Source organism: Schistocerca gregaria, chromosome 5 (assembly GCF_023897955.1).
Source record: "Schistocerca gregaria isolate iqSchGreg1 chromosome 5, iqSchGreg1.2, whole genome shotgun sequence".
In the NCBI taxonomy this organism is placed as follows: Eukaryota; Metazoa; Arthropoda; class Insecta; order Orthoptera; family Acrididae; genus Schistocerca; species Schistocerca gregaria.
Window position 1 is genome coordinate 11,391,932 of NC_064924.1, and position 16,552 is coordinate 11,408,483.

The 16,552-nt window shown below is 40.2% G+C and overlaps 1 protein-coding gene across 1 annotated transcript in view; it reads left to right on the forward strand.

The window, feature by feature from the left end:
* Positions 1-16,552, forward strand: part of LOC126272638 (zinc finger protein 761-like) — a 355,681-nt gene that overhangs the window by 210,352 nt on the left and 128,777 nt on the right. Inside the window, exons 9-10 of the mRNA XM_049975612.1 lie at positions 3,039-3,194; positions 9,376-9,465. Of these exons, the coding sequence (XP_049831569.1) occupies positions 3,039-3,194; positions 9,376-9,465 (246 nt within the window). The remainder of the gene's footprint in view (positions 1-3,038; positions 3,195-9,375; positions 9,466-16,552) is intronic.

The following is a 16,552-nucleotide window of genomic DNA, read 5'->3' on the forward strand; positions in this document are numbered from 1 at the left end:
TATTTGATGCAGGTTGTAATCAGAGAAAATATTGTTGTAGTAAGTATCCGTAGAGTGTGACAATTGATATGGTGACATAGGATAGCCAATATATATAACAGTAATGTACTTTGTACTCAGTGTCTGCCATAGTCTTCTCTTCAGTATATTCACTACTGGTACTGGTACATCCTCATTGTCCATGCACCCCTCTCTCCACCTGCCCCCCCCCCCCCCCCCCCCTCTTTCGCCGTAAATGTTATAATGCTTTAAAGCCTCATTAGTGTTTCAAGCTATAAGTATTTCTGTAATAGACTACAATGCAATAATTGTCTTTCTCCCTTCCCTCCTCCCTACCTCTTGGAAAAATGGATAATCTGCCAAATAAGTTTCCGTGTAACGTAACTTTTCACTTGTCACTTGTCACATATAATAACTTTTTGCAGTGTACTCTCCTTGTCCATGTTAAGCCATAAGATGGGCAACCTGTGAGGATGAGACGTAAGCGGCAACTAACTAGTACAACATTTTTAGTACAATTCGTTTACAATACTTATTTTTCACACCGTGTTTAAATCATGATCACAGGGAATAGGAACAAAATGGCAGTACTTTGTCGTAATCACTCACTGTCAGCAAAATTTGACACACCAGGTATTGTGATGACAGTACACTCCTGGCGGTTTGTTTGATGCAGTGTCACCCCAATACTTACTCATTCAACATGAAACAGAAACAAAATCTTAAGTTAGTCCATATGTTCATGGTGTTTTTATTTTACATGTTGGTACTGAGTTTTCTATGAATTTATTTATGGATTGTCTTGCAATCCACCATTGGTATCTTGGTGTATGTATTGTCATTTTGCCATTTGGAGGTACCGAGTAGAGCTGTGGATGTTAGAAAATGGAGTGCCAAGTGGAGAAATTGGACATTGCAGACATATTCTTCAGTAGAGGGGTGACAGCAGAAGAGGCAGCCAGAAACATTTGCACCATGTGTGAGGATAATGCCATTGGACAGAGCACAGCAAGGAAATGGTTTTCTCATTTTAAGGAGAATCATTTTGACAGTTGGGTCTCTCCAGTTTCAGAAGGCCTGATGAAGATAATTTAAACGTCTTAATCCACAATGATATATGTCTGTATACTCAAGAACTGACAGATTTGATGAATTGTGATCATTCAACCATCATGCAACATTTGCATGCAATGGGGGAGATTAAAAAATCAGATGTATGGGTACCACACGCTCCCAAGCAAAAATCACAAAAACCAGTGGGTGGCCTTAGGTGCTTCTCAGCTTTTTTCTCATCAGTTGACTCGTGAACAACACCAACCATTCCTATCCTCTATCATTACTGGTGATGAGAAATGATGTCTTCATGCACACATGAGGAAAAGAAAGGAATGGTTCAGCTCAAACAAAGCAGCAACTCCCCTTACAGAGACCTGCACACATCCACAAAAAATAATGTCACACATCTCGTGAAACAGCGACGGTGTGATTTACTACGAATTGCTTCACTGAGGTGTAACCATCACTACTGAAATTTATTGTCCACGAATGAGCTGTCTTGCAAATGCAATCCAAGAACAATGATCAGAAAGACTGTGTTAAGTGATGCTACTCCATGCTGATGCCTGCCCACATTCTGCTAGACTGACAAAAAAAAATGTATGGGGGTTGGGTTGCGAAGTCACTCAGCACCCACCTTGTTCAACTGATCTTGCACCCTGAGATTTCCACCTTTCCTACTCTATCAAACAACCTTCAATGAACTTACTTTCCAGATGAAAATGTGCGCCGAACATGGGCCAGCTAGTTCTTCGCCTCAAAAGCACGTGATTTGTGGAATAATAAAGTAGCCCCAGTGTTGGCAGACTGTTGTAAATAGTGAAGTAGGATGTATTACTGATGACTAAACTCTCTGTTAATATGCATCTGTTGTGTTCATTAAACATATGGATAAATGCTAGAAACTTAGGCACCATGCCAATGCTTTCCTGGTTATAACTAACAATGGCGAATAATGATAAGTGAGGCACAGAAACATTAAAATGATAATGATAATGATAAATTGTAATTCATAGTGATCTGTTTCATAAACAAATATTAATCTTTTCTCACTGAGATGGCAAAGATAGCAGTGGGACTGAAAGTTGTACCTCACTACAATACACACTGTATGTAAAATTTTTTGAACAGTGTGCTTTTGGACGTTCAGTCAAGTTGTGGATTCCATTTTATGCACTGGGATTTGAAGAGTCATCAAAATAGTATCCATAAAATGGTACTAACTACTTGGCTGTACACCAGGAAGCACACCAATAATCACTCACACTGAGGAAACTGGAGAATAAAATTTCACTGTTTGCTACCCTTCACAGTGTTACAGTTTTGTGACCAGCAGTTTATATACATTCGCCAGACTCAGATCAATGTCCTATTTAAGTCATGAAAAAAACTTGTAAAAGAACATAAAAATATCACCAGGTAATAAAACTTTGATCATGTAGGGCATTGTGTGAACTACTAAACATGTGTATGTATGTACTGTTCAAACTCTCTTGATTTGCCTGTGCCTTTCAAACCAATATTCTGTGAATTATATCCCCATGACTCATTCCGTGACAAGTTTGCTTTATATCAAATGGTTCCATACAACCAAGGGAGAGAGGTGGTGGAGGGGGCCAAACCATACCGATAAATCAAAATTGAATGGTTGAAGACAATAATTACGCAAGGATATATCCCTACTCATCAAAATTGACAGAATATAGGGTTTCTAATGATAGTTGTGTAAAGTGCCAATACCACAAAACCTACACAACTATTGCCACAGTCTGTATCTTCCCCCCTCCTCTTCCTCTCTCATTTATCGTTGATACAAGGCAGAGCTATTGTGTCAGGGAAGTAGTCATTACTCGTATCAGATAAATGTGGGGTTACCTCATGTTTAGCTGAATCTTTGATTATAAGTTCTTATTTTGTTACTTGTACAGCACAGGAATTAAAGGATACATTACTAAAATGCTATTTTTCTTGTCACTTCACAGTTGAAATGCAATTTCTGCACGAAGTTGTTTACCAAGAACTTTGACTTGCAGCAGCACATCAGAAGCCACACTGGTGAGAAACCATTTCAGTGTGTTGTCTGTGGAAGAGCATTTGCTCAAAAATCAAATGCGAAGAAGCACATGCAAGCGCATAAGGCAAGTGGCAAAAAATGTGTCATTACTATTAAAAAGAAACAATAGATGAAACTTTTACTGTGCACATTCATCTGAAGGGTGACTGAGGCATTGTGCCAGATATGAAGTGGAGCTCTGAAGAATATAACTTACTATACACACAACCTAAGCACTCAGTTAAGTGAGCAACTAGCAAAGTAGAAATCAACTGTCATTGATCGGTATTGAGTGCCTTCTCATCATTACCAACTTGAGATAAAAGGCAACACAGGTTTTAATTTTCTAATATTAAGAAGACAACAAGCTCAATTGCAATAATATTTCAGTGGTGTTATCCGTGTGTATCTTTTCTGCTCTCGTAAGTGCACATCTACTGTACTAACACAGTGTTGTCCTCTGGTTGAAGTTGGCAGCAGCTAGGAAGCACTGAATACTGACCAGTGTCGTTAGGCATTTATTGATTCAATTACTTCCATCTACCATGTCATTGAATGCTCAAAGTAATGTTAAAAATTTTATTGAGAGCTTGATATAAGATTGAATTATGGTATCTTTGAAATATTTTATTCTCTTTGTTATTACGTGCTTTAAGTTCCTTATTATGACCAAAAAGAAAAAAAAATCTGCTTCTCATGTGCTATGTTGTTTCATCTCATGGAACAACTGGTCTTATTTTTCATATTAAATTATTCTACCATCAGTGTCACTTGCATTAGCAGGAGTGGAATTCCCATTTGTAATGTTTTACATTAACAATAAATAAAAATACGAGTGATATAGGTACCTGTATTCTAATATTGTGATTATATGATTCAAAGTTTTTTTTTAAATAAATTAATTGTTGTGTGTGTGTGTGTGTGTGTGTGTGTGTGTGTGTGTGTGTGTGTGTGTGTGCGCGCGCGCGCGCGCGTTTGTGTTTTAGTGTACCCTGTAGGACAATTTGATATTGATTGGCACTTGTTCATCCACTTGTCATTTTCCATAGAAGTCATTGAAACAGGACCTACAGGGATGTGGAATGAGTTGAGATAGATATAGAGAATATGTTAAAAACTGCATTATTAAACTATTATAAAATATTGTGGCTGCTAGAGCCAAGTGTAATGTAGAAAAATTAATAGGCCAATCATTAATTTGAAAAATAACTGTTGCTGTCTGTTGTACCCCATCAGTCCAAAAAGTTAGACTAGATTAATAAAAAGTCGAGAAAAGTGAAGATGGTGGCCTTAATGCTACGGGTGTTCTACATAGTCTTGCCCCACTTGAGTATAATGCACAAAACATTTGTACAACCAAGAGTAACGGTCAGGAAAGTCCTTCTTTGTGATGTGCAACTCGCAAGTCACATTGGCTCAAATGTCTGTAATATTGTCAAAGCATTGACCTTCATGTGAACTTTTGCACTTTCTCCTTTTGTGATAGATTCATGTAGATAACACCAAATCTTTTCATCTGTGATGATTTTTTTCCAGAAAACAACCATCCGCATTTTGCATTTAAATCAAGTCAAATCATACATAAGTTCACATGTCTTTTTCTTTTGTGTTTAAGAGTTGAGATGTGTGGAACAAATTTTGCACAAATTTTTGTCTTCTTCAAAATGTTCTGGAGAACGTCTTTAAAACTTGATTTAAAGAGGATGTTTCATTGTGATGTGTGACACTAAAGCATTGACACCATATGGCTGAACTATCACTGCGTAACACTGCCTGCTCACAGCTGACTATATGAGTGAACATCTGTTGTTTACAGCTGACAGTTCAAGCTGCCACTGTAGTTACTGCAATGACATCACTTATGTGCCGAGAATAAAATCAGTCTTGGAATTTTTTAGATGGTCGGTCTATTAACTATCCGTTATTTATCTTGTATTACTAGCTTCATGACAACATTATCATAATGATATATGTCGCACGACAGTATATATTTGTCTGTCATAAGACTAGAGGTCTATTTTCAGTGAGTGTTGCAGTTGTTATGCAGCTAATAAGAATCTTTAAATCTTGACTTTTAGTCATCAAGGCCAAGTGAACGTGAATGATTTTTCAATCAGCCTATCACAGAATTGTTTTGTCACCACAATGATAGTATATAAAAATATGTGCACAGATAGTAAAAAATTGATAAATGATAAAATTTATAGCAAGACACAAAATTATCAGCCGATTGCAGTCACATGCACATTCTCACATGTCTGCCTGTGCACATGTCACCTTTAGTTTCCCAGTTGATTTACATTTTGTGGGAACAACATAGCAGAATGGTCAACACTCAGTCGTTGAGAGTTGGACTCGGATAGTTTGTTTAGTAGGGCAGTTGCTTGTGCAAGGCATAAGTTCCCAACTTCGAGTCTCAGTCTGGCTAACAGTTTTAATTTGGCAGGTAGTTCCAGTGTCAGTTTATGTTTCAAATAAGTGAAATGGAACTTTCTAAACTGGACGGTATGCTTCATTTATACATGTACTTACATGAAGGTAGCTAACAGCCTTTCAGCACTTACAGTACTCCATGAATGACATTCTGATAAGTGATACAAGACAAAATGATTGCAAGTAACATACCAAAACTGTTGACCACCATTCTGGTGTAGTTCCAGAATCTTGATATCTGTGATCTCTAGATTAGCTTTTCACTTATCATCCACTAATGAAGTTTTCGTTCTTTTTCGTGTCCCTTTCAGTGACTCAATCCTTCCATTATTCAGTGAGTTATCCCTTCTAGTCCTAAATTATTCATGTTCTCCCTGAATTTTCCTTGCAATGTTAATATCAACTGTAATTAATTTCTGCAATCTTGGCTTCATGTGTTGTTATTGGGGTTCTTCAGGAGAGCTATATAGGTGAAGCTATCTTTTTGATGCTCTGTTTTGTGCAGTGCTGCCTGTTTTGACTTTCTGTATTGGTATTGGGATTTTAATTTGACCTGTATAGGTCAACTGGTGGTTTTGGTACCTCGTTTCATTAATTGCTATGATTTTTTCTGAAACTGGGTAGCTCTTGGCTTAGCAATTGAGTTGTACAGGTGAAGTTATAGTTTTGATACTACACACCCTTAAACTCTCTTGTAGTGCCACAGTTCAGAGGTCACTGATTGTTTCATTTCTGCCTTCCACGCTGCCCACATTTTGCAGCTGCCCTCTCCATAAATCTGCCATGCATGTAAATAGTTGTCACTCCAGACTAGTTATCTGGAAAATCAGTTGTGCATGCCTATCGTAAATTTGTAAAAGGAAGTTAATAAGATATGTTTTTTATATTTATTTTAAAATTATGTGGATTTTCAATTTACTGCTTCATGTCAATGGGACTTTGTTTGAGATCTTTGCAATAAAAACAGAACACCACTCTGAACCCCAGACAGAGAGTACCACTTTGTGTTGATATTCTTTTTTTATCTTTCTACAACCTCTGACATTAAAGTTTAGTGAATAGTCCTGTAACATTAATGTATATGAACTATGAACTACAGTTACCTTACTGTCCTACGAAATATTCACCTCCCATAACTATGCACCACTGAGCTTGGCAATATGTGTTCTGGAAACTTTGCACAAAGTCTTCCGTTGGGATGATGTTCAAAAGCCACATCATATTTTGTTGGATGTCAGGAATATTGCCAAATCTCTTTCCTTTCAAAGCGAGTTTGTGTCAAGGGAATAGGAAGAAGTCTCTAGGATTGAGATCCGGCGAGTATGGTGGATGTTCAACTTGCACCATCACATTTTTTCCAGGAACTGTTTCATGATATTGGCTGTGTGTGGTGAGTGTTATCATGAACAAGAAACCGGAACATTGTTGTACGTCCTGGGATTGTACCCTGCATAGACGTTGCAAGAAATGGGCCAAAATTTCAACGTACCATGCAGTGTGCAACTGTGTTTCCTTAGGTAGAAATTCTTTGTGGATAATGCCTTGACTATCAAAAAAGGAGATGAACATCATTTTGATGTGTGATTTTTTGGCTCTGACAGTTTTCCGATGAGATGATGTAAGAGAACGCCATTCCATGCTTTGCCGTTTCGTTTCAGCATTATATTGGAGACACCAGGTTTCATCCTCAGTGACAATGCGGTTCAAGAAATTCGATGTCGCATCCACCGTTTCGACTGTGGAGCCTGTAAATGTGCCTGCATCTGATCATCAGTCAAGTGATGTGGCACAACTCAACAACACATTTTTCTCTTCCCTAACTCCTGGCTAAGGATTTGTCACCTGAATCCATGGTTCATCTGCAGTTCATCTTCTGTCATGCGCACAGTTAATCAAGGGTCATTCTTAATAAATGTCCTGACTTTCTCAAGGTTTTCGCCACTGATGGCGATCGCTGGTTGTCCGCCACGGAGATTGTCAGAAACACTTTCCTGGCCTCCTTGAAACGGGTGAACCACTCGTACACACTCTTCACGGACAGTGCTTGGTCCCCATAAACACATACCAGCATAGCGTCCCCCCCCCCCCCCCCCCCCCCGGTGTCTTGCCAAGCTTAAAACAAAACTTAAAATTGATCCTTTGCCCGTTCATTGTCCTGTTCTCAGTTCAGAACCAATGCACTAAACAAGCACTTCATCCAACAAGTCTAACACGGAATACACATGATGCTCAACTGAACTTTGGTGGTGGCAGGTAGACAACACCAGCGGCTTCGCACGTGCAGCATTGTGAGTCGCCAGTGTTGCCCAATTAACCATTCTGACTTCATTCACCAACCTTTATTGTCAGAGGTTGTATTATTAGCAACAACTGTTGTTAATGTTTGTACCAGTACAGACAAGACCTGTATCCACTTGTTTTAGAAATACTGCCTAGTTGCCTTTGTTATGTGTTGCATATGATTTCCTTTTGAATAATCTTGTTATCCAAACTCTCAGCACACCATGAGGTAACAGTGTCAGAGCACTGCTGTTGATAGAAGTGTTTGACCAGCTGTGCTTTCCACTTGTTTCCTGATGCCTACACTGATATTCTGTGAAACTTGCAAATCCTTGTAGTTTTAAGCCTAACAAGATTTGCTGTCCAACAAGATTTTAAGTAGAAAAATTGCTAGACCCCAAGTCCTGCTTAAATTTAAACTTTTATTGCTGTTTGTTATATTTTCAGTGTCATGTTAATTATATTGTTCTGAAAACTTGGAGCTTGCACCATGATGCTGGTCCTGCTATATCTCATGTCAAGATTATACTCCAGCCTGTGCACAGCATAGGCTGTTTAAGTTCTTTGGTGCCAGTGTTCCTCGAACACCACCTCAGCTCCTCTGATAGTGTGCCACACTTATGACCCAACAACGACAAAGAGTGCAGTATTCAGATAGCTAGGTAGCCTTTATTATTACAGAGTCAGTGGTTTGGCTTCATTGATTAGAATGAAACACCTCAAATGCTATATTCTTGTAGCACACACTGATTTTTCTAGAGAGTGAGCCAGCTCTTGAACCATTCCACACTCGCAGTTGTAAGTCAATATTGCTAGTTTGACGTTAATTTATAAATTATGTTGAACAAATATGTCAACTCCTGCAGTCATGTTGTTCTTGTCTGACAGTAAATGTAAATGCTGTGTGGCTAGGGCCTCCTGTTGGGTAGACCGTTCGCCTGGTGCGAGTCTTTTGAGTTGACACCACATTGGCGACTTGCGTGTCGACGGGGATGAAATGATGTGGATAAGGACAACACACTACCCAGTCCCTGAGCAGAGAAAATCTCCGACCCATCCGGGAATCGAACCCGAGCCGCTAGATATGACATTCCATCGCGCTGACCACTCAATTACCAGGGGCGGACTGCTCACGGTGTATGAACACTACAGATAAAGAGGAGGTTGCAGTGTGTATATTTTCTGTGAACACTGTGAGTGGGTGTTCTGTTATTCTGCGAACTAACACATTAAAGAATGTTAGGTAGTTACCATTTTCATCATTTGTAATTATTCCTTACTTGTATAATATATTATCCATGTCTCAGTAGAGATAAACAGACTTGATCCTATCGGAATCCACTGCTTTTACTGCAGATAGAAATATCATCACAATTCCAAAAAAATATCACAGCTCTGTTGTAGCCCAGGCATACATAAGATCGTTGTTTGCACTACGTAAGAAAGATTGCTAGGTTTACTGTCAGAATATTGTGTGTAAAGTTGAGTTCATTTGTTTACTAGTTCAATAAGTGACAAGTCACAGAATAAATGGGAACTGACTTAATTTGTAGGTGTGGCCAAAGGACCAGACAACTTTACCAAGGAAGGCTAATCAATTAGATGGCAAAGAAAATAATGCTGATACTTCACAGAGTGTTAAGGTAAGTTTTCAGTAGAATACCACCTTGTAGTTGGTTTGTAATAGGGTATAAAGTAAATATGGGTAATGTTGAAAGTGAATTTCTTGAGTATCCTGCGAACAGTTATCAGGACACACAGTAAATTGCTGACACTGTGATTAAAACAAAATTATTAAGGTGCAGCATATGTAGCATAGGGGAATACCGCTTTCCCTCAGTATAATTTAAACTGGCGGATGATGATTGTATAGATGACTGAGTGCCATTGATAGAAGTTGAAAGGAAGTTTTGGCTGAAGCTTGTACACTTTGCAGGAAGGGAGAAGAATCCTTTTGAATTATTTTTCTTTTGGACATAGTCATAGATTGTCAGATTAAGTAGCTATGGTGTTGAATGTAGGTGATAGACTGTGCAAAGTTTTGTTCCACCATCATTCTAACATACAGGAGCTGGACTACTTCAGAGCAAGCAGCAAGCGATTAATAAATAATATCGTTTGGATAGATATCAACTCAGCAAATCTGTGGTGTCTCATAACCATTTATGATTCGTTATTGTGGAACACTTGCACCACTTCAGTACAATAATAATTCAATAATGATGTCACCATGTAAGAAGGTAGTTTTAAATTACTGAGTGACTGTTGTGGGCAAAAAGTCCCCCTGTAGTAGCCAACAGACAAGTTCAAAATGAACTGATATTTAGGAAAAGAGGCACACACATGCAGTACAATGTGGATCTAAAATTCATGTTCTCTTCCATTAGGGATTAATGTTCCTTAATTATAGTTGTAGGATTCCTTGTTCGTACCTGCAAAGAATGTGAGTGAACTTAAGTTTGTAACAAATTCGTAAAACTTATTAAATAGGCATCCTTCTATAGCGGTCACATCATTTGCATGGCAACGGATGAATCACGGTATTAGTCAACTTAATATTCCCCTTTTAGCAATTCTATCAGCAGTTATTGCTTTAATGACTGCACAGTTCAAAGTAAAATTCATTCTCTATGTCTGCAATTTTATGTGGTAGCAACAAATAAGGAAAAGATAGATTGCTATTTACCATAAAGAAGACATGTTAAGTTGCAGACTGTCACAATTAAAAGGCACCTACATAAAGCTTTCAGCTACAGCCTTCATCAGCAAAAGAGAAACATGCACCATTCATACATGCACGCCTCATGCACTCATGACTCCCAGCTTCAGCATCTTTGGCCAGAAGACAACTAACACATGGAATGCAAGCAGCAATCTGTAGGGGGTGGGGAAGGAGAAGGGATAGTAATGTACTGACAGGGAGAGAGACAAATGCTGTCGACCAGAGTCTGCATGGACTAGAATGCCAATAGATACAGGCTCAGGAGGTTGTGGGGCTGAGAAGCGGAGAAGAAAGAAGAGGAACAAGAAAATATGGATGGTACATTGACAGAGGGCTCCAAACAAAGAAGGTGGATGATGAGAATGGGGAGGAGATGATAGGACAGAGGGGCGGAAACTGTCAGGTGGAGGGTGTGTGGATAGTATGTAGCCACTCTTTAAGGCCGGGAAAGTTATGGGAGCAGAGGATATGTTATAAGGATAACTCCGATCTGCGCAGTTCAGAAAAGCTGGTAGTGGAGGGGAGGATCCAGATGGCTCGGGTAGAGAAGCAGCCATTAAAAGCAAACATGTTTATGTTCAGCTGCATGTCATGCCACAGGGTGGTCTACTTTACTTTTGGCCACTTTGGCAGTGGCCATTCATCCAGGTTGACAGCTGGTTCGTAGTCATACCAATATAAAAAGCTGTGCAATGATTGCAGCAGAGATAGGTAAATGACATGGCTGCTTTCACAGGTGGGCCAGCTCCTGGTGTGGTAGGATAAACCTGTGACAGGACTGGAATAAGATGTGCTGGGTAGGTGGATTTGGCAGGTCTTGCACCTGTGTCTTCCACAGGGATATGATCCTTGTGGAAAGGGGTTAGGATTCAGAGTAGTATAGGGCTGGACTAGGATGTTGTGGTGGTTGTGTGGGCGACAGACCACCACTTTAGGAGGGGTGGGATGTATCTCAGGTAGGATGTTGCTCATTTCAGAGCATGATAAGTGATGAAAGGGATACTCCTTTGTGGATGGTCTTGGGGCTAGGGGAAGGGTTGGGGGTGTGAGGGAAAATGACATGGGAGATATGTTTGCAGACTAGTTCTCGGGAATAGTGCATGTCTGAAAGCCTTAGTGAGACTCTCAGCATACTGAGCAGGGTGTTTTTGTCACTCCAGATATGCCATCTCCCGGTGGCCATTGGAGCACAGCGTGTCTGCAGTGACAAGAATGCCCTTGCACAGTATGCTGATGATCTCACCAAGGCCTTCACAAACAGGCAATATCCTCCAGACCTAGTCCACAAAGAAATCTCCCGTGCCATTTCCGCTCACACCCACAATCCTCTCACCATCCCCAATAACCAGCCACAAAGGAGTGTCTCCTTTGTCACTCAGTACTGTCCCAGACTGAAACAGCTGAACCACTTCCTTTGCCAGGGCTTTGATTACCTATCATCATGCCCTGAAATGAGGGATGTCCTATCCAAGATACTTCCCAACCCTCCTAAAGTGATGGTCCGTCACCTGCACAATCTCCACAATGTCCTATGCTACTCCCAATCTTAACACCTTCCCACAAGGTTCATATCCCTTGGTAGACACGGATGCAAGACCTGCCCAGTCCAACCATCCAGTACTTTTTATTCTAGTCCTGTCACAGGTTTATCGTACCACATCAGGGGCCAGGCCACCTGTGAAAGCAGCCGTATCATTTACTGGTTCTGCTGCAATCACTACACAGCTTTCATATTGGTGTGACCACCAACTAGCTGTCCAGCAGGATGAACAGCCACCACTAAACTGGCCAAGTGTAAAGTAGACCACCCTGTGGCATTACATGCAGTTGACCGTAACATGCTTGATTGTAATGACTGATTCAGTGCACGAGCCATCTGGATCCTCTCGTCTACCACCAGCTTTTCTGAACTGCACAGATGGAAGTTATCCTTATGACATATTCTCCGCTCACATAATTATCCCAGCCTTAAAGTGTGGTAACATACTGTCCTCGCCCCCACCATTCAACAGTTTCCGCCCCTCTGTCGTGACATCTCCTTCCCATTCTCATCTCCCACCCTCTTTGCTTGCAGCCCTCTGCCAATGCACCCACCCATCTTTTCCATCTCCTCTCTTTTTTCGCTCCTTTTCTTTCTACACCTCCCTGCCCCATAACTTCCTTATGCTGTGCCTGTTGCCATTCTGGTCCCTGCACACTCCACCAGACAGCATTTGTCTGTCTCATCAATCATATGCTACTGTTCCTTCACCTTCCCTGCCGCATCCAATGTGGTGGATGCTTGAATTCCAGCTCGAGATGCTGGAGTTGGTTGTCGTGTGTACATGAGGTGTGCTTGCTTCTGTGTATGAATGGTTTGTATATCTCTTTTTGCTGATGAAGACTGTGGCAGAAAGCTTTATGTAAGTCTCTGTTAACTGTGCCTCTCTGCAACTTAAAGTGTCTGCTTTACAGTAAGTAGCAATCTGTCTTTTCCTACACTGTTGATGTTCCCATTTGGACTTTCCTTTGTTTCATTTCTTAGTAAGGATGATTAACATTAGGCGTCAGCAGAACATCACTGTCAGATGGTGATGTATATTGATAGAATGTCGACGTAGTGTAACATCATGCTGCTTAGCCCGGTACTGAAAAGTGACAGTGAAAAGTTGTAACGTACAGAATTACAGAGATGATGGGGGTGGATGAATTGCCACACAGATTACTGGCAAAATTCATAATAAATATTCATGATAGCTATTGATCATTAGATGTTGTTAATTAAGTTTTCCACTTTGCTGGCAAAGAAATGTAGAAGAATATGAAATGTGTCATCCAAATATCAACATTTATTTGTTTGGGAAAATACGTTCATGCAGGCACATCACACAGTTTACAGAAGATTATAAATATTGCCTTTTTATGTATTCTTTGTGGTTTCAAACTACTAAATAACATTAAGAGAACTGTCTGTTTCTCCTTCAGCAGAGTTGACTTTTTCACTGTTGAAGACAATTTTTTTTATTATTATTATTTCTTCTATTTGTAATCTTATTTATGCTCAATGGAGGCTTTTCTTTGTGCAGTTATTGTAAAATTTAAATCATTTCTCACTTTCAGATATTTGTTCTCTTCTGAGGAAGGACTCTGATGTCCATGTCCTCGTGTAATCTACTTATTATGTCACATAACAATAAAAAACAATAAAACAGAGATGGACACCTAAAAGCACCAAAATCCACTGCTGTAATGTGAGGTAGAGCATCGATGTTGCAGACACCACCACCATTTTACTATGGTGTTGGAACTTTCTTCCCAAGAATCCTCAGTGGTGACATTTCATTCCATTTTGTCGATAGTCTATAAACTTGCCGCTGTTTGAGAGCATCATGGAATGATTTGACACTGTGTTCAGTTCTCTGACATACATTCAATTAGGTTGTAATTGATGTTCATGGCAAACATAGAAAAACATAAATTATGTCATCAGAGGTATTCGGACACCTGGCTGAAAATGACTTACAATTCATGGCACCCTCCATCGTTAATGCTGGAATTCAATATGGTATTGGTCCACCCTTATCCGTGACGACAGCTTCCAATCTCGCAGGCATACATTCAGTCAGGTGCTAGAATGTTTGTTGGGGAATGGCAGGCCATTCTTCATGGAATGCTGCACTGAGGAGAGGTATTGATATAGATCGGTAAGGCCTGGCACAAGTCAGCATTCCAAAACATCTCAAAGGTGTTTTATAGTATTCAGGTCAGAGCTCTGTGCGGGGTAGTCCATTTCAGGGATGTTATTGTCATGTAACCATCCCACCACAGGCCTTGCATTATGAACAGGTGCTTGATCTTGTTTAAAGATGCAGTCACCATCCCCGAATTACTCTTCAACAGTGGGAAGCAAGAAGGTGCTTAAAACATCAATGTAGGACTGTGGTGTGATAGTGCCATGCAAAACAACAAGGGGTGCAAGCCCGCTCCATGAAAAACATGACCACACCATGCCACCACCGCCTCCGAATTTTACTGTTGGCTCTACACACGCTGGCAGATAATGTTCAGCAGGCATTCACCATAGCCACACCCTGCCATCGGATCGCCACATTGTGGACCGTGATCCGTCACTCCACACAACATTTTTCCACTGTTGAATTGTCCAATGTTTATGACCCTTACACCAAGTGAGGTGTCATTTGGCATTTACCAGCATGATGTGTGGCTCATGAGCAGCTGCTCAACCATGAAATCCAAGTTTTCTCACTTCCTGCTTAACTGTCATGGTACTTGCAGTGGATCCTGATGCAGTTTGGAATTCCTGTGTGATGGTATGGATAGATATCCGCCTATTAGACATTACAACCCTCTGCAACTGTCAGTGGTCTCTTTCAGTCAACAGACGAGGTCGGCCTGTATGCTTTTGTACTGTAGATGTCCCTTCATGTTCCCACTTCACTCTCACATTGGAAACAGTGGACCTAGGGATGTTTAGGAGTGTGGAAATCTCATGTACAGATGAATGACACAAGTGACACGCAATCACTTGACCACGTTCAAAGTCTCAGAGTTCCCTGGAGAGTCCCATTCTGCTCTCTCACAATGTCTAATGACTACTGAGGTCACTGATATGGAGTACTGACAGTAGGTGGCATGACAGTGTTCCTAATATGAAAAACTTACATTTTTGGGGGTGTCCGGATACTTTTGATCACATAATGTATCAGTGCAAATAATTTGCTGGGCAGTACAAACAATGTGCTGGACAATCCTACCTTAACTTGTCACATCCTTTCGTCTTTCCCTCTCCTTCCCTCTTTCCTGAAGAAGCAACCGTCGGTTGCGAAAGCTAGAAATTCTCTGTGTGTGTTTGTGTGTTTTATTTATTGTGCCTGTCTACCGGTGCTTTCCTGCTTGGTAAGTCTTGGAATCTTTGTTTTTAATATATTTAACTTGTCATTAGTTATAATTGTAGTAAGCCACACTGGAAAGTACTTACATCTGTCAGAATGGGGCCAAATACATCATTTTGCTATATCTGCATGACTTTCCTTATCTATATACCTGTCATTCTTTTCGACAGCTGTCACATTGATTGCTTGTGTAATTTCGACAGTATCTTGCTCTTCAGAGTATGCATTTCATTTGAGACCCACTTATTTGACTAAGCACTTGACGAAAGAAAACTGAGGTAATAAGTAGGCAAACAGGTAAACTGTACAATGTACAACCACCTGCTGTGGGTGAACACATATAAGTTCACAGGGGTTAAGGACATAAAATTAGCAAAGTGATCCATCCAGTTGCAGGTAGATCAGTTCTGCTGTCCCCTGTTGGGTTAAGACGCAGCCTGTTCCTTATTGGAGAAAGAAGTATTATCACTGTTGTGTATGGATATTGTGTACTGTGAAGAATGCAGCTGTACACTAACCACATAGAATTGTGAACTCTTTCAGATTATAATTTCACAGGTTATTAACCCTTCGAGCTGGTAGTTACCATGTCTGTGTTTAGCCTATTGATCCAAGTTTAGGCTCCTGTCTGGTAGTAGAATGCAGCAGTCTGTTTAAATTGATCTGGTGGAAAACACCTTTGTTATGCTTAAAACTCCTGTGATGAACTTTTAGTGTTTTACACTCTGAAGCAATTTTCCAACCAGTCCTACAGTGCAGTCTCCTTTCATGAGTTTCCAGTAATCTGAAACTGGTGTGTGAATCTTCTTTTGCCTTTTCAGTAGCTTGATAAACAATAAATGCACTGTGCACTTTAATGCATCCCAGTAGTTCTGGGTATAACTCAATTCATTTTTTTTCTTTCCATTATGCCTTTTTAGTCCATGTTTTTTCCTCAACAAAGGCCTTAACGGTGCATCAGTGCAGATATCCCTACATGTGGATAATGAAGTAGTGTTACTTATTATCAGCAGATGGTAGAACAATGCAGTTTTATCAGAGGGAGAGAGAGAGGAAAATCCTCAGGGAACCGTCATTATTTTCTCCACACTGCATAGTTGTTGAGGACTGGTAGCT